The 23,069-nt window shown below is 57.9% G+C and overlaps 3 protein-coding genes across 5 annotated transcripts; all 3 read left to right on the top strand.

The window, feature by feature from the left end:
• The first annotated feature begins 14 nt into the window (after positions 1 to 14).
• SHISA7 (shisa family member 7) lies at positions 15 to 19,179 on the top strand. Of its 3 annotated transcripts, XM_054463863.2 has the most exons (6): positions 15 to 297; positions 2,940 to 3,039; positions 10,381 to 11,084; positions 12,527 to 12,681; positions 15,681 to 15,830; positions 18,517 to 19,179. In XM_054463863.2, the coding sequence occupies exons 2-6, from the start codon at positions 2,965 to 2,967 to the stop codon at positions 19,155 to 19,157; spliced, it is 1,725 nt and encodes a 574-aa protein (XP_054319838.1). In that variant the 5' UTR covers positions 15 to 297; positions 2,940 to 2,964; the 3' UTR covers positions 19,158 to 19,179. The 3 variants fall into 3 exon arrangements, with proteins under 3 accessions (XP_054319838.1, XP_054319839.1, XP_054319840.1); XM_054463864.2 differs by lacking the exon at positions 2,940 to 3,039; XM_054463865.2 differs by lacking the exon at positions 15 to 297 and having other exon boundaries at positions 2,985 to 3,043.
• Positions 19,180 to 19,423: 244 nt separating this feature from the next.
• On the top strand, positions 19,424 to 20,946 carry LOC129020072 (uncharacterized). Its single transcript, XM_054463867.2, has one exon. The coding sequence runs from the start codon at positions 19,425 to 19,427 to the stop codon at positions 20,121 to 20,123; it is 699 nt and encodes a 232-aa protein (XP_054319842.2). The 5' UTR covers position 19,424; the 3' UTR covers positions 20,124 to 20,946.
• Positions 20,947 to 21,055: 109 nt separating this feature from the next.
• On the top strand, positions 21,056 to 21,705 carry LOC129020070 (uncharacterized). Its single transcript, XM_063657509.1, has 2 exons — positions 21,056 to 21,578; positions 21,644 to 21,705. Exons 1-2 carry the CDS (start codon positions 21,056 to 21,058, stop codon positions 21,703 to 21,705), a joined length of 585 nt encoding a protein of 194 aa, XP_063513579.1.
• Positions 21,706 to 23,069: the final 1,364 nt, after the last annotated feature.

The raw sequence follows: 23,069 nt of genomic DNA, 5'->3' as shown, positions 1-23,069 counted from the left end.
ATCCCGGGGGCGACTGGGGGCTGCAGGAGGGAGAAAGCGGGGTCCCCAGCAGGTGGGGAGGGGGAGGTGCCTCTTCTCGGCTCGAAGCCGGCGCGAGGCAAAGGCGAGGGCTGGCGGCTGACACATCTGCACGGACGCGGCGCATCTGCTCGGAGGAGAACTGCGGCCGGGGTCGCCCCCCGCCGGCGCGCGCACGCCCAGCCCAGCTGCCGGCAGACACGCGCTCCGCCGCCGCCTCCGGCCGCCCCCCACGCCACCACCCCCGGCTCCCCAAGGGTCCCGCATCCGGAAAGCGAGGTGAGCGAGACCGCACCCCGGTGCGGAAGGGAAACTGAGGCAAGGGGACATGGAGACAGGGAGGAAGGAAGACACAGCCATGTGGATGGGTGGGTGGATGGATGGAAGGATGGATGGACGGAAGGAAGGGCTGAAAACCTTGTAGTCCCGGCTCCCCCAGACGCAGGAGTTCCGGGACCCACATGGGGGCTCCCAGAATTCTGCAGATCTAGGAGTTGGAACTCTGCAGACCCCCAGGGAGAGCTCCTCCGTTCCAGATTTGCAGCCCTTGCCTCTTCCCCAACCTTGGGGACCTGAGAGGCCACACCTGAGTCCTCAGAGACACCGGCGCCAGAGCTGTTAGCCAGCCTGCCCCGCGTTGGGCAATCGGAGCCCCCACCGCCGACCCTGGGAGCCCAGACCCCTCCCAGAAGGTCCGGTCCCCTGGCCCCCAGCGTCGAAGCGCCCAGCATCCCTCTCCCCAGGGATCTAGGAGGAGCCCCTGGGACCGGGCGGCGGCGCCCCCGGCCCCCGCCTTCCGGATCCAGGTGTCCCCCCTCCTCACCCCCCAAGCCCGAAGCCTCGCGTCTCCGAGGCCCCGCGCGCGTCGCCATGGCAACGAGAGTCTATTTTGCGCTGGGAACACACAGCTCCCGCCGCAGCGCCCCCCCACCCCACCAACCCCGGCCTGAATGGGAGTGGGGGACCCGGGAGGGGGCTCGGGGGTCCGGGTCGGGGGTGAGTGGAGACACAGACACTCAGACAGAGATCTGACGACAGCAAACCTGGGACAGAGACAGAGACGTGGAGCCAGGGAGGAGAGACAAGCGGGATGTGGAGGCAGAGGGGTGACGGAGACCGGGCGGGGGAAGGAGGGAAATGGAGGCGCGCAGGGAACTGAGGCTCGGAGCTGGGGACAGCCCGGGACAGAGGCGCCGGGACGGAGAGAGACGCGGAGAGAGACGCCGAGATGCGAGGAGACCCGCAGCGAGAGACGAGGGCTGAGACCCCCCTAGAGACAGAGACGGGCGGGGGAGGCGGGGGTCCGGGAGGAGGCGTGGACGGGGCGCCCCGGGACGCGAAGATGCAGAGACCCAGAGGCCCGGAGACAAGCACGCGGGCCGGGCGGCGCAGGGATCTGGGCGGGGGCGCCGGGACCGGCCTCCCTCGCTCGGTCCCTGCCTTCTCCGCGGTCCGCGAGGCACGGCGCCCCCGTGCAGCCCCCAGGGTCTCCCCGCCCCGCCGCCCCTGGCGCCCGGAACTGGGGTCCCCGCGCCCTCCAGCAGGAGCCCGCCCCTTCTCTCTGGGCTTTCCCCACCCGCCTGGGCCCGCCTCCTCTTGAACGCACACCCCTACCCCAAACCGACCTGCCAACCCCAGAAGAGCTCCACCGTTCGCACTCGGACCGGCGCCCGCCCGGCCCAGCCCTGGCCTCTCTTTCCATACCCACTGCGCCCCTCAGCCCCCCACCCACCCCCTGCGGACCCCACTCCAGCCCAGCTCCCGAGACCCCAGAGGCGCCGACTCTCTCGGGCGTCTGTCCCCTCTGTAGGTCAGGTCCTCCCCTCTCTGGCTCTCTCTCCTCTCAGGGTCTCTGAACCCCACTTCTCTAGGACGCTGCATCCCCTCTGAGCATTTGTCTCCTGCCCCCCGCCGGTCTCTTTTGCCTCTCTCTCTGGGTCTCTGTCCCCTCTCTGGGTCTCTGTCCCCTCACTGAGTCTCTGTCCCCCCTCTCTCTCTGGGTCTCTGTCCCCCTCTCTCTCTGGGTCTCTGTCCCCCGTCTCTGGGTCTCTGTCCCCCTGTCTCTAGGTCTCTGTCCCTCTCGCTCTCTCTGGGTCTTTGTGCCCCTGTCTCTGGGTCTGTGTCCCCCTGTCTCTGGGTCTCTGACCCCCTCTCTCTCTGGGTCTCTGACCCCTCTCTGGGTCTCTGTCTCCTCTCTGGGTCTCTGTCTCCTTCTCTCTGGGTCTCTGGTCCCCCTCTCTCTGGGTCTCTGTCCCCCTGTCTCTGGGTCTCTGTCCACCTCTTTCTCTGAGTCTCTGTCCGCCTCTCTCTCTCTGTCTGAGTCTCTGCCCCCTGTCTCTCTAGGTCTCTGTCATCCTCTCTCTCTGGGTCTCTGTTCCCTCTCTCTCTGAGTCTCTGTCCCCCTGTCTTTCTGGATCTCTGTCCCCCTGTCTCAGGGTCTCTGTCCCCCTCTCTCAGGGTCTCTGTCCCCCATCTCTCTGGGTCTCTGTCCCCCTGTCTGAGTCTCTGTCCCCTCTCTCTGGGTCTCTGTCCCCCATCTCTCTGTGTCTCTGTCCCCGTCTCTGGGTTTCTGTCCCCCTGTCTCTCTATTCTCTGTCCCTCTGTCTCTCTGGGTCTCTGTCCCCCCTCTCTGGGTCTCTGTACCCCCTTCTCAAACACACACAATCTGCCCTGCCTCTGGCTCTCTGTCCCCTCTCCCAGGACCTGTTTCCCCTTCAGTATCCCTGTCCCTTTCTCTGAGCTTCTGGGTGTCCTGGCCCCCAGCCCCCAGCCAAGAGGGTTGGGAGGGGACGCAGCAGGTGGAGTGTGCAGCACAGAGCTGGGCAGGGGGCTGGTGGGGGGTGGGGGAGGAGCTCCCAGAAGCCCAGGGACCCTGCCCAGGCTGGCTCTCTGACCTGTGTCCCCACATCTGTGTCTGTCAGGTCCTGAGCTGGGGTGCAGCGGGGCATGCAAGATGCAGACGTGAAGCCTGGGGTCCCGGACCCCTTCCCCCTCAGCTGTGGAGGAGGAGAGCGCCGTTGTGTGCGTGAGAGCCGAGGTGGGGGCGGGTGTGGGGCGGAGGTGTCACATGGCTCCTTCCAGACTCTCCATTGCTGGTGACGGTGTATTTGCACACGTGTGTGCACCCCTGAGGTTGCATGGCTGTGAGCTGTGATGTGTGTGGTCGTGGGCCCACGTGGAGCCAGGTGGGGCAGGTCCCTGGCCCTGTCCCAGAGCTGTAAGTGGTCCCAGTGTGTAGGGGTTGAAATGTGCAGAAGCCCATGTTTGTGTTGTGTGTCCACGTGGGGTGGTGTGTATGTGTGTCCGTGTGCCGGGAGGAGGCCACAGGAGTGCCACCAGGTCCTTTTGTGTTGTGTCTGGGACTATCTGGGTGCCCTGTGCTCTTTGTCAGCGTGTTCGGCAGTGTGTTGTGTCTGGGACTATCTGGGTGCCCTGTGCTCTTTGTCAGCGTGTTCGGCAGTGTCTCTGCACAGCTTTGTGTCAGGTCAGGGAAGAATTCGTCCAGTGTCTGGATGGGGCCGCTGTGTCTGCAGGTGCACGTCCTCTCTCCACCCACCTATAGGTGCTGCCCTGACCAGGAGGAGTAGAGAAACTGTGTGTGGTGTGTGTGTGTGTGGTGTGTGTGTTGTGTATGTGTGTGTTGTGTGGTTTGTGTGTATGTGGTGTGTGTGTGTCTGTGGTGTGTGTGGTATGTGTGGTGTGTGGTGTGTGTGTGGTGTGTGGTCTGTGTGTGGTGTGTGGGGGGGGTGTGTGGTGTGTGTGTGGTGTGTGGTTTGTGCAGTGTGTGTGGTGTGTGTGGTGTGTGGTGTGTGAGTGTGGTATGTGTGGTGTGTGGTGTGTGTGGTGTGTGTGGTGTGTGCAGTGTGTGGGGGGTGTGTGGTGTGTGTGGCATGTGTGGTGTGTGTGGTGTGTGTAGTGTGTGGAGTGTGTGGGGTGTTTGTGGTGTGTGGGGTGTCTGTGTGGTGTGTGTGGTCTGTGTGTGGTGTGTGGTGTCTGTGGTGTATCTGTGGTATGTGTGGTGTGTGTGTGGTGTGTGCAGTGTGTGGTGTGTGGGCTGTGTGGTGTGTGTGTGGTGTGTGTGATATGTGGTGTGTGTGGTGTGTGTGTGGGTGTGTGCATCTATGGTGTGTGTGTGGTGTGTGTGGTGTGTGTGTGGTGCATGTGTGGTGTATGTGTGTGGTGTGTGTGTGGTGTGTGGTGTGTGTGGGAGGTGTGTACATCTGTGGTGTGTGTTGTGTGGTGTATGTGTGTGTGGTGCCTGTGTGTGGTGTGTGGTGTGTGTCTGTGTTGTGTGTGTTTTGTGTGTGTGATGTGTGGGGTGTGTGTGGTGCATGGTGTGTGTGTGTATGTGTGTTCTGTGTGGTGTGTGTGTGGTGTGTGTGGTGTGTGTATGTGGTCTGTGTGTGGTGTGTGTGTGTATGTGTGGTGTGTGTGTGGTGTGTGGTGTGTGTGTATGTGTGGTGTGTGTGTGGTGTCTGTGTGTGGTGTGTGTGTATGTGTGGTCTGTGTGTGGTGTGTGTGTATGTGTGGTCTGTGTGGCATGTGTGTGGTGTGGGGGGGTCAGTGTGTGGTGTGTGTGTGTGGTGTGTGTATGTGTGGTCTGTGTGGCGTGTGTGTGGTGTGTGTGGTGTGTGTGTATGTGTGTTCTGTGTGGTGTGTGTGGTGTGTGTGGTGTGTGTGTGTGTGGTGTGTGTGTGTGTGGTGGGTGTGTGGTGTGTGTGTGTGGGGTCAGTGTGTGGTGTGCGTGTATGTGTGGTGTGCATGTGGTGTGTGTGTGTGGTGTGTGTATGTGTGGTCTGTGTGGTGTGTGTGTGGTGTGGGGGGTCAGTGTGAGGTGTGTGTGTGGTGTGTGTGTGGTGTGTGTATGTGTGGTCTGTGTGGCGTGTGTGTGGTGTGGGGGGTCAGTGTGAGGTGTGTGTGTATGTGTGGTGTGTGTGTGGTGTGTGTGTGGTGTGTGTATGTGTGGTCTGTGTGGCGTGTGTGTGGTGTGGGGGGTCAGTGTGAGGTGTGTGTGTATGTGTGGTGTGTGTGTGGTGTGTGTGTGGTGTGTGTATGTGTGGTCTGTGTGGCGTGTGTGTGGTGTGGGGGGTCAGTGTGAGGTGTGTGTGTATGTGTGGTGTGTGTGTGGTGTGTGTATGTGTGGTCTGTGTGGCGTGTGTGTGGTGTGGGGGGTCAGTGTGAGGTGTGTGTGTGTGTGGTGTGTGTGTGGTGTGTGTGTGGTGTGTGTATGTGTGGTCTGTGTGTGGTGTGTCTGCGTGTATCGCTGAGTTTGAGAGGAGGTGCGCCACTGCTCCTGCTCTCCCTCCCTGTCCCCCTGCTGGAGTTGTCAATGGCCTGGAGCTGTGTCTCCCTGGGTGTGTGCACCACGTGCGTGCAGTTGGAGGAGCCAGTGGGACTCTGTCAGCAGAGGGAGAAATAGTGTCCATGGAGCCTGGCGGAGGCTTGGCACAGAATGCGGAGTGAGCAGAACTGCCAGCCCATACAGCAGCCTCTGTGCAGATGAGACAAAGGCACCCCCCACCTTGCCCAATCAGCTCTCCTAGGTCTGTGGTTTGGCAGGCAGATGGCACCCTTGTGTGAGCTTGAAAGGGGCACTCCTTACCCCAAATGGATGCAGCCCCACTAGCACACGCCCTGGGGAGGCGAGCCCAGCAGGATTTCAGCCTCTCAGCCAGACCCCCTTGTGCAGTGCACGACCTGCCCAACCCTACATGGCAGCCCTCAATGAATCAAGGAATCTGCAGTGCTGCGTGCATGTGCCACTTCTGGAAGGGATGTGTCTCTGTGTGGGAGACAAAGGCATCCATGCTGTACAGGTCACAGTGCTCAGAGACCTGAGTTCAAAGCCCAGCCCCACTCTTTGGGCACCTTGGGTCTCAGGCAAATGATGTGACCTCTTGGAATCCCAGCGTCCTCATCTGAAATGAGTGTGTCAATACACATATATGTGGCCAGCAGAGATGACAGCTATGAAAGTTGCAAAGCAAGTGAGGAATTGGGAGCATGTCTGGGGCTGCTGTTACCGCTAGGACAGGAAGGCTGGCTGAAATGACATGCCAGGGACACCCTGAAGGAAGAGAGAAAGGAGGCAGGTCAGAGCAGGGTCTGTGGAAAGGAAGGGGCTCCCAGACGAAGGAAACAGCAGGTGCACAAGCAGGAAGGTGGAGCGTCTTGAGCATGAACTTGGAAGGTATGAAGGGAAAAGGAAAGGATGAGAAGAGGAGCTACTGGCAGAGTTGGGGTTTTATTCCAGGTGTGACAGGGAACCAGAATGTGGACAGGGGAGTGGTTGATGCCATTTGACCTGTTTCCTTTTTTTTTTTTTTTTTTTTTTCTTGAGATGGAGTCTCACTCTGTCACCCTGGCTGGAGTGCAGTGGTGTGATCTCAGCTCACTGCAACCTGAGCCTCCGGGGTTCAAGCAATTCTCCTGCCTCAGCTTCCCAAGTAGCTGGAATTAAAGGCTCCCGCCACTGCGCCAGGCTCGTTTTTGTATTTTTAGTAGTGACAGGGTTTCACCATGTTGGCCAGGCTGGTCTCGAACTCCTGACCTCAAGTGATCCGCCTGCCTTGGCCTCCCAAAGTGCTGGGATTACAGGCGTGAGCAACCATGCCAGTCCCTGTTACCTTCTTAATTGTGGGGAAATACACCATTTAACCATTCTCAAAGTGTTTGATTCGGTGGCATTAGCGTATCCATGAGGTTGTGGAACCATCACCACTATCTACTTCCAGGGTATTTTCCTCACCACACGAGGAAGCCTGGCCACCCTTTAGCAGTCACTCCCCATCCCCCTGTCCCCAGCTCCGGGCAATTATTAATCGGCTTTCAGTCTCTGTGGATTTGACTATTGTGATATTTCATATTAATGAAATCATACACTACGTGAGCTTTATGGCTGGACTTTTCCACTGAACGTCATGTCTTCAAGGTTGGTTCATGCTGTGGCTTGTATCTCAGCCCTTGGTACCTGTCACGGTTGAGTAATATTCTGTGACATGGGTAGGCCGTCGTTGGTTTGTCAGTTCCTCCATAATGGGTGATTGTATTGTTATCAGTGTTTGGCTGTTGTGCAAGGTGCTGTTATGAACATTCAAGGATAAGTTTTTGTGTGGACACATGTTTTGAATTCTTTGGGGTAGACACTGCAGAGTGGAAGTGCATGGTAATTCTAGTTAACTTTTTTTTTTTTTTTTTTTTGAGACGGCGTCTCACTCTGTCAGCCCAGGCTGGAGTGCAGTGGCACGATCTCTGCTCACTGCAAGCTCCGCCTCCCGGGTTCACGCCATTCTTCTGCCTGAGCCTCCCGAGTAGCTGGGACTACAGGCACCCACCACCACACCCGGCTAATTTTTTGTAATTTTAGTAGAGACAGGGTTTCACCTGGTTAGCCAGGATGGTCTGAATCTCCTGACCTCATGATCCACCTGCCTCGGCCTCCCAAAGTGCTGGGATTACAGGCGTGAGCCACCACACCCGGCCAACTTTTTTTTTTTTTTTTGAGACGGAGTCTCACTCTGTTGCCCAGGCTGGAGTGCAGTGAGTGCAATGGCATAATCTCGGCTCACTGCAACCTCCACTTCCGGAGTTCAAGCGATTCTCCTGCTTCAGCCTCCTGAGTAGCTGGGACCACAGGCACATGCCACCACGCCCGGCTAATTATTTTTGTATTTTTAGTAGAGACGGGGTTTCGTCATATTGGCCAGGCTGGTCTCGAACTCCTGACTGCAAGTGATCCGCCCACTTCGGCCTCCCAAAGTGCTGGGATTACAGGCGTGAGCCACTGGGCCTGGCCCAATTCTAGTTAACTTTTTAAGGAACCACCAAACTCTCTTCCACAGTGTGGGGTCAAGCCACTTCTAAGACTCCCATTAAACACCCAGGAGGAAGTGTCCAGTGGGCAGTGGGGTATTCTAGCACCGAGTCAGGGGAGGGGTCCAAGCTGGAGCTGAAAAGGAAAGGTGAGGCCCCATGCAGGAGGGCGATGAAGCTCACTGAGGCTCTGGAAGGTGAACCTTCCAACCCTCTGCCCCTCCCCACCAGCAGCAATGTTGTTGACAGTGGTGTGGTCCCTAGACACACACACACGATGGAAAGAGGCATATAATAGAAAATAACACCGAGTGATATTTATTGACTCAATCCCATCCACCCCCTCCATCCCTTTATGTGCTTTCATTTCTTCACGGCTTCCTTCATCATTCCTTTTTATTTCTTCACAATTGGCGTCAACATGTGTCCCATTCATTTGTGTCCATCTGCTGACTGTCCCCCTTCACTAGCACGTAAACCCCCGTAAAGGCAGGAACCCTGTGGGCTTATTCACTGCTGCATCCTCAGCCCAGGGAGGCTGCTCAGGAGACATTTATTGAATGAAGATTTGCAGAACAAATGCACATCCGGCGCATCATGCCGGCTCCTGGGAAGCTCTATGGCAGCCTCTCGGCAGCTCGCTCAGGGCAGGGGCTGTTCAGATCAGGTTCTTGCAGAGAGGAAACGTAAGACTCCGTGGGCAGTCACCCCAGACCCCTGGGGGGTTCCTCCTGCAGGTAGAGCTCAGACGTTTCCTTCTCCCATAACCCGAGGCCAGCATCCTTCCCACCCCTATCATCCCTCTATGTCCACGGGGGTGGGCGTGTCTGGGACTTGGCTGGACTGTTGCCATAGAAACAGCTGGAAGACCTGCCCACCACCACAACCACCAACTTCCACCTTTCTTCTCCATCACCTTTTCTCTCTCTTTTGAGACAGGGTCTCACTCTGTCAACTCAGGCTGGAGTGCGGTGGTGAAATCACAGCTCCCTGCAGCCTTGATCTCTGGGGCTCAGGTTATCCTCCCACCTCAGCCTCCTGAGTACCTGGGACTATAGGTGCGCACCACCACGCCCGGCTAATTGTTGTTTGTTTGTTTGTTTGTTTGTTTGTTTGTTTTTTGTAAAGACAGGGTTTTGCTGTGTTGGCGAGGCTGGCTGGTCTCCTGCTTGAGCGATTTGCCCACCTTGGCCTCCAGGAGTGCTGGGATTTACAGGCGTGAGCCACCACACCCGGACCACCCTTTCTCAGCCTGTATCTCCCTTCTGAAATAGTTAGCAGCAGCAGCAAACACTTTCATATTTCACCTGCAATATGCCAGGCACTGTTCTAAGCTCTTTACACATATTCCCTCAGTTCATCCTCCTGGCCACTCAGAGATAACCATCCTTATCCCCATTTTACAGATGGGGAACTGGGGCACAGGGAGCTTAGATAAGAGCCTGTCAGTGTCAGGCAGCTGGCAGGAGGTCCAGTCGGCAGATGAACCACCCTGCTGTGCTTGTGGTTCAGCTGTGGACAGAGACACTTCAAACCCGACGCCGTAAGAGTGGTGTGTGTGCGTGTGCATGTCGGGGAGAGAGGGGGAGAGAGAGAGAGAGAGCACCTAAGATCCCTTGATTATCAGATCTAAATAAAGGAGAGAAATTGGCATTTCGGGGCACTGAGGACCATATGGGTGTAAGTCAGTGGTTCTCCACGGGGGCAGCTGTGGCCTCCTCCCACCAGGGGAACATTTGGCAATGCCTGGAAACATCTTACATTGTCACAACTCGGGGGAATGTGGTGCTGCTGGCATCGAGAGGGCGCTGCCAAACATCCTACAGTGCTCAGGACAGGCTCTCACCACAAAGCAGCATCGGTCCCCGAATGTCAGTGTTGAAAAACCGTGCACTGCCTCTTACCACTTGCCTGGTCTATAAACTCAAATTCTCAACTTCTCTCTCTCCTCCTCCCTCCCTCTCAACTCCCTCCTCCTACTCCCCTTCTTTTCTCCCTCCTTCCCGGTCTCCCTGACTCCTCCTTTCCCACCCACCCCTCATCTGTCTCCCTTCCTTCCCTCCCTCCGCGGTCCCCACTCCCCTCGCCACCCTCCCCTCCCCTCCCCGCGCCTCCCTCCAGCTGCCTCCCCTGCCCCCTCCTCTTCGCCGCCCCCGTTTCTTCTCCTTACATCGCGCCTCGCCTCGCTTCTCGTCCTAATGTCTGCACACCCCTCTGGTGTCTGTCGACCCTCCCAATCGCTTCTCCTGCATTCATCTCTCGCCTGATCCCGGTTCTGTCCGCCCATGCTCATTTCTCTCCCCCAGCCGTGCCCTGGCGCGTTTCCATTGCTCTCCCATCGTCGACCACCGCGCGTGGGGCGGCCAACTTGGGCCCACGCAGCTCAGCTCCCTCCGCCCTTCCTGCCTCCTGGCGCCTGTTGCTCCCCACACTCTGCCGCCCCCCGCCCGCCCTCCCCAGCCTCTCTGCCCACCCATCTCTACGTTTCTCACCCTCTGACCGTCTCTCTCCCGCCCAGCGCTCCAACCTCTGCTCTCGTTCTCCCCGCAGCCTGGCGGCCCGGTGCGACCCCCTGCAAGCCCCATGCCGGCCCTGCTGCTCCTCGTACTCCTGGCCTCTAGCGCCCGCCAGGCCGGGGCGCGCCCGTCCAACGCCACGAGCGCCGAGCCCGCGGGCCCGCTGCCCGCCCTGCTGGCGCACCTGCGGCGCCTGACCGGCGCGCTGACGGGCGGCGGGGGCGCGGCAAGCCCAGGCGCCAACAGCACCAGGACCGGCCCCGCGGGAGGGGCGGGCGCGGCGGCCCGGGCGCCCCCTCCCGCCGAGCTCTGCCACGGCTACTACGATGTCATGGGCCAGTACGACGCCACCTTCAACTGCAGCACCGGCTCCTACCGCTTCTGCTGCGGCACCTGCCACTACCGCTTCTGCTGCGAGCACCGTCACATGCGCCTGGCGCAGGCCTCCTGCTCCAACTACGACACGCCGCGCTGGGCCACCACGCCGCCGCCGCTAGCTGGGGGCGCCGGGGGCGCTGGGAGTGCGGGCGGCGGGCCAGGGCCCGGCCAGGCCGGGTGGTTGGAAGGGGGCCGGACTGGGGGTGCCGGGGGCCGCGGGGGCGAGGGCCCCGGGGGCAGCACAGCCTACGTCGTGTGCGGGGTCATCAGCTTCGCCCTGGCCGTGGGCGTCGGCGCCAAAGTGGCCTTCAGCAAGGCGTCCCGTGCGCCCCGGGCGCACCGGGAGATCAACGTGCCCAGGTGCGTGTGCTCTCGGGCGGGAGGATACTGCGAGCCTGGGGCGGGGCCCAGCAAGGGAGGTGGAGCCATCCGAGGAGGAGGGGCTGCAGGGATAGGGCGTGGTCAGAGACCCAGGTGGCGGCCGCCGGCGTAGCTGAAGGTGGGCAGGGGCTGAGAAAGTCGCGCCAGAGCCGACCCGGCTGTTGCGGAGTGATGCAGGGAGCGGGAGAAGCTCAGACTCTCATTCATTCGACACATATTTCTTGAGCACCTTCTGTGGGCCAGGAGCTGGAGATACACCAGTGAACAAAACAAGGTCTCTGCCCTGGTGGAAAAGCCTGACTTCCAAATCCAAGTTCACAGCCTACAGGCTGTGTGACGGTGGACAAGTTGCTCAACCTCTCTGTTCCTCAGTTTCCTGTCCGCACAATGAGACTAATCATCGTCCCCACCTATTCGGATTGTAATTAAGTGAGTTGATTCGTGCAGAGTCCTGGCACACCGTAAGGGCTCATTAACTATCAGTGGCCCAGTCCGTAAGCAGGCGAATGCATGTGCGGTATAATTTTAGATGACTGCTGTGAAGAAAATCAGCGGAAAGTGTTGAGAGAGAGGGCGCTGGATTAGAGGAAGTGATCCGAAAAGGCTTCTGAACGGAGACCCGAAGGGAGGGAGCGAACCAGGCAGAGATCTGTGGGCGAGAGGTTTTGGGCAGGGGAACCGCGTGCAAAGGCCCTCGGTGGCCTGTAGGGCAGGGAAGCGCCCGTGCAGCTGGCAGCGGTGGGCAGCAGGAGGTGAGGAGAAGCAGGCGGGCCCGGGTTTATCCTAAGTGTGATGGGGCCACTGCAGGGTCCTGAGCTCGGGCGTGATGCCATCTGTCCATTTTTAAAATTATGCGGGCTGCGCGTGAGACTGGATTGTACGGGGCTAGGGTGGGAGTGGGAAGACCCGTGAAGGGGCTGTTGCAATGATCCAGGTGAGAGATTGCAGAGGTGGTGAGTAGTGGTCTGATTTGGGATATGTTTTGGAGGTTCGATCCGTAGGACTGCTGAAAGGTATGAAGGTGGGGGAAAGAAGAATCAAGGTGATTTAATGTTTGAGGTCCGCATCACTGGGTAAATGGAGCACCCTTTGTTGCCATGGGGAAGGCTGCAAAAGGAACGGGAATGAGGTCCCAGATTCAGGGTGGGGCGAGCACACAGGGAAGTGAGAGGGACCACAGAAGCGGTGGCTTCCACACGAGTTAAGGCAGCAGCGCTTCAAGCAGGAAGTGTGGCCCGAGAAAGGGGGTCATTCTAGGGGGCGGGGCCAACGAGAAAGGGGCGTGGCCAATGGCGAAAAAAGCAGACTGAGTGACAGATTACCCAAGGGCGAGAGCAGGGAGCGGAAAGAAGCCTGGGCCTTCCCGGTACCCCTGCCACCCTCAGGCCCCAGGCCGCTGACCACCTCTCTGCCACCTTTAGAGCTCTGGTGGACATTCTGAGACATCAGGCGGGGCCTGGGACCCGCCCGGACCGGGCCCGAAGCAGCTCCCTGACCCCGGGGATCGGCGGTCCCGACAGCATGGCCCCCAGGACGCCCAAGAACCTCTACAACACCGTGAAGACCCCCAACCTCGGTGAGTGGCACGTGGGATCCGGCGCAGCCTCCGTCTATGGCCACGCCCCTTCATCCTGTAGCCCCGCCCTCCATGGCGGCTCCACCCCCATCGCCCAGGACCCGCCCTCACCCGTCTACGCCCGCCTTGTACCGCCGGGTCCTGCCCTGCAAAAGGCGGACGGGGGCTAGGAACTCCGTAGAGAGCCAGACCCTCTCCTTGCCCTCCTGTGGACCCCCCTGGGTGGACTCCATGGGCACCTTGGTGACGTAGGTTTAGACATTCTCAAGCCACTGCGCTCAGTGTCAGACCACCCAACAGCCAACTACACACAACGGCACAACTACCAAATTCGAATTTGTCAGGAGCCAGACCGACTGGGTTTGAATCCTGACTCTGCCACTGTGTGACCTGGGGCAAGTGACTTCACCTCTCTGGGCCTCAGTTTCTCCATCCGTAAAATGAGAAACATAACAATACTCACTTCATGGGGTTACGGTGAAGAGCAAATGAATTGGCAAGGCAGGTGTTTAGAATAATGTGTAACACAGAAAAAAACACTATGTAAGTGTGGGCTATTGCTATTCTTAAATATATATAATTACATATTTAAAATATGATATATCATATTTAATATTATATATCATTTAAATATGATCTATATCATTATAATTTACGATGAGTGCATCAGTGGAGAAGTCCAAGGAGCTGTCAGGGGAACTGAGAAGATGTGGTCTGGTTTGGGGGCAGAAGGGCTTCTCAGAGGGAGAGGTATTTGAGCAAAGGCCTGGAGGAGGAGAGGCGTTAGAAGGGCTTCTCCAAGGGGAAGGTATTTGAGCAAAGGCCTGGAGGAGGAGAGGAGTTACTGGGGCTGGGAAGCTCTGGGTGGCAGAGCTTGTGAGGTGGCCAGACTTGAGGCCAGGGAGAAGGTGGTTGGTGACCTCAAAGAGGGCCTTGAGCGCCAGGCTGGGCTGAGGAACTCCGCCTCCGTCCTGAGGGTGATGGAGAGCTGCGGAGTTCGAGCAGAGGAGCAACACAGCCAGCAGTGGGTGGGAGAACCGGTCCTCTGGAACCCATGCGAAGGGCAGAGATGGGAGGAAAGAGGCCCAGGAGGAGGCTGGGATGATGGTCCAGGCAGCAAGAGGACGAGGATGGAGCTGGGGTCAGGGGTGGAGAGGAAAAGAGACATCTGAGCTGGATCTTGAGGCAGATGGGAAGAAGGGCTTCAAGGCAGTGAGAACAGCATGGTGGCATGTGCAAAGGCCCTGTGGCAGGACCACGCTGGGCTCACTGGAGAGAGCAGTGGGGCTTGAGGGAAGGGATGGGAGATGGGGCTGCAGACATCCAGTGGGTCCAGGTTTTGAAGCCTCAAACACCATTCCTGGGTTCAACTTTGTCCCGTGGGTGATGGCGAGCCATGGGAAGCCTGTTGAGCAGTGGAAGGGCAGTTACTTTGGTGAGGCTGATCATGGAGATGGATGGGCTGGATGGCCAGAGGCTGCTTTGGTGATCCAGGAGGGAGAGGACGCATCAGGGCAGAGATTCAGATGTCAGGAGGAACCAAGTGGACATGAGTGGGAGGTGGAGGGAAGTAGCAAGGCGACCCCCTCAGATCTCTAGCCTGGGCACCAGGGAGGGGGGTGCTAGGAACTTGGGACAGACCACTTACCCAGCCCTGAGCCTGTGCCCACACTTTCCACCTTCAAGACCCCCAGCCTCAGTTTCCCCCATGTGGCCAATGGCATGGGTTGATCTGTGGAGCTCTAACGAGGTCCTGAATGTGGGGCCGACCTTGGGGCCAGAGTTCTTCCCAGAGATCAGGGCCATGGTGCCAGCTGGGAGTCAGCGATGGCAGTGACATCACCTCCCTTCTCGGTCCCCCCAGATAATCTGCACCACCACTACCTGCACCTCAACGTCAACAGCCCCAAACGCCACGCCGCCACACTGGGTACGGAAGAGGGCCTGGCTGCAGGAAAGAGCAGGCCTCCTTCCCTTCCCCCTTTGTGTTGGGCCAGCCATGCCAGGTGCCCAGTATAGAACAGGAGTGAGACCCCTGTGAACCCAGTCCTCATGGTGCTCATGGTCTGGCCAGGTCACCAAATGAGCCTGTTTCCTCATGTGGACGCTGAAAGTGGTCATCTCTCTCCCACATTGTTGAGGAGAAGGTGCATGGAGCCTGGGGCCAGGCACTCAGTGGGGGCTGACAAATGCCCGGTGCCCCCCTCTTGGGGCCCTCTTCCCCAGCATCAAGCCTGTCTCCTGGAGCAGAGGGGCTGGGGTGAGAAGAGGGAGCCTGAACTGCTGGAACTGTGATGGGCTACAGTCTCAGATTTCTAACTCCCCAAAGAACTGCTGGGTCTGAGGGAGGAGGGGCTGCAGGCCTGGACGCCTGGGTCTGAGGGAGGAGGACTGAGCCTGGATCCTGGGTCTGAGGGTGGAGGGGCTGGGGCCTGGACTCCTGGGTCCGAGGGAGGAGGGAGCTGGGGTCTATATTCCTGGGTCTGAGGTTGGAAGGGCTGGGGCCTGGACTCCTGGGTCTGATGGAGGAGGGGCTGGGGGCCTGGACTCCTGGGTCTGATGGAGGAGGGGCTGGGGGTCTGGATGCCTGGGTCTGAGGGAGGAGGGGCTGAAGCGTGAACTCCTGGGCCTGAGGGAGGAGGGGCTGAGGCCTGGACTCCTGGGCCTGAGGGAGGAGGGGCTGAGGCCTGGACTCCTGGGCCTGAGGGAGGAGGGACTGAGGCCTGGATTCCTGGGTCTGAGAGAGGAAGGGCTGGAGGCCTGGACGCCTAGGTCTGAGGGAGGAGGGGCTGGGGTCTGGACACCTGGGTCTGAGGGAGGAGGGGCTGAGGTGTGGACTCCTGGGTCTGAGGGAGGAGGGGCTGGGGTCTGGACTCCTGGGTCTGAAGGAAGAGGGGCTGGGTTTCTGGACTCCTGGGTCTGATGGAGCAGGGGCTGGGGGCCTGGACTCCTGGGTCTGAGGAAGCTGACTGACCCTGGCCCTGCCCCCTCTAACCCAGACTGGCGAGCCTTGCCGCCGCCCAGCCCCTCCTTGCACTACTCCACGCTGTCTTGCTCTCGGTCCTTCCACAACCTCTCGCATCTGCCCCCGTCCTACGAGGCTGCCGTGAAATCTGAGCTGAACCGCTACTCTTCCCTCAAGAGGCTGGGTGAGTCCTAGCAAGGGCAGCGCGGCGGTGAAGGGGAGGGGGCGGGGCCAGAGCCTGGGTTCAGGACCGTGGACAGTGGCCCAAGAGCCTTCCAATGGTTTAGATTCTCTCCCAGGTTTTACTCCAAGTTGGTTCTAGAATTACCTGAGGTACTTTTGTATCAGAATCACTTCTGATTTTTTTTTTTTAATGCAACCTTCTGGTCTCCCCTCCCAGGACATATTGTGTTCATCAGGACTTGGACTTGCAATTAATAGAAATACTACTTAAGCTAAAGGAAAAAAAATATGTTGACTTGATCATGGAAAATTTACAGGTCACCAGATTGCGATGTGGCTGTTTTGGGGGCTCAAGAGCTGTCTCTTAGCTCTCTACGCAACCAGCGGGCCTCATTTTCAGACAGTCTCCCCTCGTGGTGGCAACGATCCCCCTGCAGATGTTCAGGCTGCCGTTCTACCAGCTCAGGGACCCTGGCAGAAAAGAGTCTCTCCCAACAATTCCGGCAAAAAATCCCAGGCCTGGATGCCACTGGTGCAAGCTGGGTCACATGCCCATCCCTGAACCCATTCCTGTGACTCTCATTGGACATTTTGCAGTCCGTGGCCCGTTTCTGGCAGTGGAGCAGCCTTCAAACATCTTAAACTGAGAGCCTCACTAGGAAACATTTTTTCTTCTTTATTACCATTATGTTTTCAAGACAGGGTCTCACTCTGTCACCCAGGCTTGGATGTAGTGGCATGATCATCGTTCACTGCAGCCTCTACCTCCCCAGGCTCCAGCATGATCCTCCCACATCAGCCTCCCGGGTAGCTGGAACTAAGAGCTTGCGGGGCCACGCCTGGCTAATTTTTGTATTTTTTGTAGAGACAGGTTTTCACTGGGTTGCCCAGGCTGGCCTCAAACTCCTGGGTTCAAGCAAGCCACCCACCTTGTCCTCTCAGAGTGCTGAGATTACAGGAGTGACCCACCATACCCAGCTAGAAACAATTGTTTTTTTTTTTTTTTTTGAGACAGAGTCTCACTCTGTCGCTCAGGCTGGAGTGCAGTGGCATGATCTTGGCTCACTGCAACCACTGCCTGCCGAGTTCAAGTGATTCTCCTGCCTTAGCCTCCTGAGTAGCTGGGATTACAGGCGCCCACCACCACACCTGGCTAATTTTTGTATTTTTAGTAGAGACGGGGTTTCACCATGTTGGTGAGGCTGGTCTCAAACTCCTGACTTTGTGATCCACTCACATCAGCCTCCCAAAGTGCTGAGATTACAGGCGTGAGCCACTATGCCCAGCGTTTTTTGTTTTGTTTCATTTTGTTTTTTGTTTTTTTGAGACGGAGTTTCACTCTTGTTGCCCAGGCTGGAGTGCAATGGCACCATCTCGGCTCACTGCAACCTCTAGCTCCTGGGTTCAAACGATTCTCCTGCCTCACTCTCCAGAGTAGCTGGGATTACAGGCACACACCACCACTCCCAGCTAATTTTTGTATTTTTAATAGAGACGGGGTTTCACCATGTTGGTCAGGCTGGTCTTGAACTCCTGACTTCAGATGACCCACCTGCCTCGGCCTCCCAAAGTGCTGGGATTACAGGCGTGAGCCACCGTGCTCAGCCCAGAAACAATTTTCATATTGTGACCCGTGAGACACACACACACACACATATATGTATATATTTTTAATTACAGGAAGGCTTTGAAACTTTTTATTATGGACATTTGCAAACATACATGCGAGTAGAGAAAATTATAAAATGAGCCCCATGTTCCCATCACTCAGCCTTAATAATTAGCTACATTTTGTTAATCTATCCTCCCTCCACCCCACTTTTTGGTGGATCCTTTTTTTTTTTTTTTTTTTTTTTTAACGAGACAAAGTCTCACTCTTTTGCCCAGGCTGGAGTGCAGTGGTGTAATCATGGCTCACTGCAGGCTTAACTTTCTGGACTCAAGCAATCCTCCAACGTCAGCCTCCCGAGTAACTGGGACTACAAGCATGAGCCACCATGCTTAGCTAATTTTTTTCTTTTTTTTTTTTTTTGTGGAGATGGAGTCTCACTATATTGCCCAGGTCGGTCTTGAACTCCCGGGCTCAAGGGACCCTCCTGTTCAATCACCCAAAGTGCTGGGATTACAGGAGTGAGCCACCTCATCTGACCTTGGTGGATTCTTTTAAACTAAATCTCATCCTTTAATATTTCAATCACACACACACATACACGTCTGAAGTAAGAATTTTATGAACCAACACTTACCCCTGATTCCCTTATTACATCAACACTTTCTGATAGTTTTCTCTTCTGTTCTATTTGATTTCATTTTTCAAAATGCTGCTCACTACCCACAAAATCAACTTCACAATGTGTAACAGGTCACAACTCCAAGTGTGAATCACATTGCTACAGGATGAGAGGGGTTCAGTGGTTCCCCAAAAGGAAGAGTTGGGTTCTACTCCCAAAAGAAGGGATAGGCAGAGGCAGCGGGGGAAAAAAAAGAAGAGGAAGTCCTCCACATCTACTGACCCAGCATTGTGGGTTGGGCCTGGGAATCTGCATTTTGGCCACACAGCTAGCCTGATGCCCGGGATCCTTGTGGGGGCACAAGGAGCATAGGAGCGGGATGGGAGGAGGTGTGAGGGGGAGGGCTCTGGATGCGCAGGGGACCCACCGCTGTGGCTTTTCCCCCTCTCCCCGCAGCCGAGAAGGATCTGGACGAGGCCTACCTGAAGCGCCGGCCCCTGGAGTTGCCCCGCGGCACGCTGCCCCTGCACGCGCTGCGGCGGCCGGGCACCGGGGGTGGCTACCGCATGGAGGCCTGGGGCGGTCCGGAGGAGCTGGGCCTGGCGCCCGCGCCCAACCCCCGGCGGGTCATGTCCCAGGAGCACCTGCTGGGCGATGGTGGCCGTTCGCGCTACGAGTTCACGCTGCCGCGCGCGCGCCTCGTGTCGCAGGAGCACCTGCTGCTGTCCTCGCCCGAGGCCCTGCGCCAGAGTCGCGAGCACCTGCTGTCGCCCCCGCGCAGCCCCGCGCTGCCCCCCGACCCCACCGCCCGGGCCAGCCTGGCCGCCTCGCACTCCAACCTGCTGCTGGGGCCCGGGGGGCCCCCAACACCGCTGCGCGGGCTGCCGCCACCGTCCAGCCTGCACGCCCACCACCACCACGCCCTGCACGGCTCGCCGCAGCCCGCCTGGATGTCCGACGCCGGCGGGGGCGGGGGCACACTGGCCCGCAGGCCGCCCTTCCAGCGCCAGGGCACGCTGGAGCAGCTGCAGTTCATCCCGGGCCACCACCTGCCCCAGCACCTGCGCACGGCCAGCAAGAACGAGGTGACTGTCTGAGGCCAGGGCCGGGGCTGGGGGGCTGCGGCCTCCCGGGCCCCCCGTCCCAGCCTGGATCCCCCGACACAGGCGCACACGTGCCAGGGGCCTGGGGCCCAGATCGGCCCTTGGACAGGAGTCAAAGCCTCCTTCTGGGATGTCCTGGCAGACAAGATTCCTCCTCCTATTACGTCACTGCTTGAGCCAAGGCCTCCTTCCCATGATGTCATCCCAGAGGAAGAGGCCAGCCCATGAGGTCATCACTAGCAAAAGTATCTGTGTTCTGTGATGTCATCACAGGGACAAAGCCTCCTTCCCATGAGGTCATCCCAGAGGAAGAGGCCAGCCCGTGAGGTCATCGCTGGAGGCCATGTCCATGTTCTATGGTGTCCTCAGAGGCTTCCTTCTTGTGGTGTAGTAACAGAGACGATGCCTTGTTCCATGGCATTCCTTCCTGTGGCGTCACTGCAGAGACAATCTCACCTGGATGATGTCATCTCTAACTCCAAGGCCTCTTTTGACATCATCGCCAAGGGGAAGATATTTTCTCCCTGTGTCTTTGCAGCAGAGAAGATGCCTCTGTTCTACAATGTCATTACAGACAAAGCCATCTTCCTGGGACACGTCGCAGGGGAAAATGCCTCACCAATTGTGTCCTCACTAGACGTAAGGTCTCCTTTTCACAGCATCATCACAGGGACCCTGCCTCCTTCCTGTGATGCCATCACCAGAGAAGGTGCCTTGCCCTATGACGTCATCAGAGGGACCGTGCCTCTTCCTGTGATGTCATCACCAGAGATGACCACCCACTCTGGGACCTCTCCAGGAGGAGGTCCCTTCTGTGATGTCGCCCAGAGGCTATGTGCTCTGAGATGGCACAAAGAGATGCCTCCACTGCTGCCACCATGTTGTAGAAGGCAGGGCAGGCCCAGAGTCCAGGACCACCCCAGGGAAGATGCCAGAGAGCAGAGAGGGGCCCTGTCCTGAGATGTTGTCTGAAGGAAGCATCACTGGGGAGCCGCCCATGTGGAGGGCCTCCTCCAGAGACGATGGTCTGTGTAGGCTGTTGGCAGTGACACCCCTACTCCCAGTGCTGTGATAGCATCACCAGAGCTTCCTCCTCAGAGGCACTGCCCACTCTGGAAGGCCATCGGTATTGATGGTGTCACCAGAGTTACTGCCTTGTCCCACCATGACTTAGCTTGGTTGCTCCCTCCCCAGACTCCAGGGACATGCCCAGCAGGATCTCTGCCAGACCCTCTGAGGGGAAATGGGGCCTTGGATCCCATACCTGTGCCATAACTCCTCAGAGACAGGAGGCTTCTGCTCCCAGGAGGCCACTCTGGATCATCAGGATCCTGGAGTTCTGGCACTCATAGGTGTCCCATAGCCTGGCCTCACTTTTCTTTCTGCCATAGCTAGAGACAATCGCCTCTGTCAACAAAGTCCTAGCCTTCTACTGGGGGGAGGTGCTTGGGGTACACCTACTCTTGCCCTCACTGACACTGTCAGCATCACACAACACCCGCCACTCATGATGGCACCGCACCCGGGGTCAAGTGTTACCCATGTCTGAGGATGGAATCCTTCCCCAGGATTCCCTACGACCCACAACTATGGTATCATCTTCTTCCAGGGTTTACCATGACTAATGGTGTCACCATCTCCCAAGACTCCCCATAGCCAATGGTGTCACCATCCTCCATGATTCCTCACAACCATGGTGTCATCATCTTTCAGGAGCCACCACAGCTGACGGTGTCATCATCTCCTAGATTCCACCATGACCAATGATGACATTACCTTCCAGAATCCACTATGCCTGACAGAGACATCCTCTACTGAAATCCACTAGGACTGATGATGCCACCATTTCCCATAATCCCTCATGATTTTGGTGTCATCACCTCCCAAGACCCATGATGCCCAATAGTGTCATCATCATTTGCAGGGATCCATGGTGTCATCATCTCCAGGGATCCACTTCAAACATGTGCCACCACCTCCCAGGATTTCATTCAACCATGTGCCACTACCTCCCAGTATCCACTTCAACTATGGTGTTATCACCTGCCAGGATCCACGAGAGCCAGTGCTGTCACCATCCACTAGGATCCACCATAACCCTGGTGTCATCATCTCCTGTGATCCATGAGGTCCAGTGCTGTCACCATCCACTAGTATCCATCATAACCCTGGTGTCATCATCTCCCAGGATCCATGAGGTCCAGTGCTGTCACCATCCACTAGTATCCATCATAACCCTGGTGTCATCATCTCCCAGGATCCATGAGGTCCAGTGCTGTCACCACCCACTAGGATCCACCATAACCCTGGTGTCATCATCTCCCAGGATCCATGAGGTCCAGTGCTGTCACCATCCACTAGGATCCACCATAACCCTGGTGTCATCATCTCCCAGGATCCATGAGGTCCAGTGCTGTCACCATCCACTAGGATCCACCATGACCCTGGTGTCATCATCTCCCAGGATCCATGAGGTCCAGTGTTGTCACCATCTACTAAGATCCACCATAACCCTGGTGTCATCATCTCCTGTGATCCATGAGGTCCAGTGCTGTCACCATCCACTAGAATCCACCATAACCCTGGTGTCATCCCAGAGTCCACTGCAACCATGTGCCATCATCCCCCAAGAGCCATCATCTTAGGAGCCAAGTACCGTGATGGGCTGTATTTCAGTTGTCCTCTGGGGCCGCATGGTACTTACAGTTGTTCACTTAAGGGGAACCAGCACAACAGGCCATATTCCCGTTTCCACAAAAAGGACAGGGGTGGGGCCAGCTCTCCCCCTCTGATGACTTCACCCCTACTCTGGCCCTCCTACGTCACTGCCTCACTCCTGACCGAGGATGATGCTTGCATCAATCCCACTACAGATGTGGCCTCAGCCAACCTCACCTTACCCCCCGGTGAGGCACCCAGGCCCCTCCTGACAGCAGCACTGCCCCTCACCCAGCCATCTGATTGGTGACAGGGTCAACCCAGCAACCTCTCATTATCACCAGAGGGGAAGCATTTCAACCCTCAGGTGACGCCACTGCCCCCTGCCCAATCCCTGTCACTTGGGCCCCTACCAGGATCAGCACTCCGCTGGCCCCGGCCAAATTCTCCTCAGAGATCCCTGACCCCCGCGGGATGGGTCAAAGCTAGTGACCGACCTGGGGCCTTCAGTGCTGTCTTCTGCTGGCCTCACCCTGCAGCAGGGACACTGGAGAGCAATGGTCCCTGCCAGCACATCTGCGGGGGTCAGGGGTGCTCCTTCACCTCCCTCCCTAACACCCTAACATCGGGGGAGCCTCCAGGGGTGGCAGGAAGTCCCCAGCACCCAATGCACAATCTTCCCTCAATTCCCTTTGTACATAGCCATGTTGCGGGGGCGGCCATTCCTCCACTCTTAAAGGGCTACACGCCCCTCCCCCAGCCCCTAGGGCAAGGTGGGGGGGGCCTCTTCTTCCTCCCCTGGGCCGTCCCCCTCCCTCTTATGTCTCCCCGCAAACACTGGCACCTCACACTCCTTCTTGTCAGGAGCTTGGGGCAGACAACTGGCCCTTGGTTCCCACCACACTGAGGAAACAAGGGGGTTACCCAAATCTACCTGGGCCCTGGTGCCAGTTTTTCAACCCCACAGCTTCTAGCTGCTCTGAGGGGCTCCTCCCATCCCTTCCAGAGCCTCCCCAGCCCCGCACCGCTCAGGCTGACTGTGACTTCCCCAGAAAGGAGCCAGCTTGAGCACCCGCCCCCTCCCAGCCCCCTCCCCTCTGCTCAACACCTCCGCGGAACACTCAGCTTTGTCCAGCTGCCGGGATTTGGGGGTCTGGGCCTTTCAGCTTTTGTATCCCCCCTCCACTAGCTCTAGCCCAGCCTGGATTCCAGGGATCCCACCCCCAGCCCTGTCCCCATTCAGGTCAG

The sequence above is a fragment of the Pongo pygmaeus genome, chromosome 20, assembly GCF_028885625.2.
Source record: "Pongo pygmaeus isolate AG05252 chromosome 20, NHGRI_mPonPyg2-v2.0_pri, whole genome shotgun sequence".
Taxonomy (NCBI): Eukaryota; Metazoa; Chordata; class Mammalia; order Primates; family Hominidae; genus Pongo; species Pongo pygmaeus.
The sequence above is the reverse complement of the archived record's forward strand: the minus strand, read 5'-3'. Positions and strand labels throughout refer to the sequence as shown.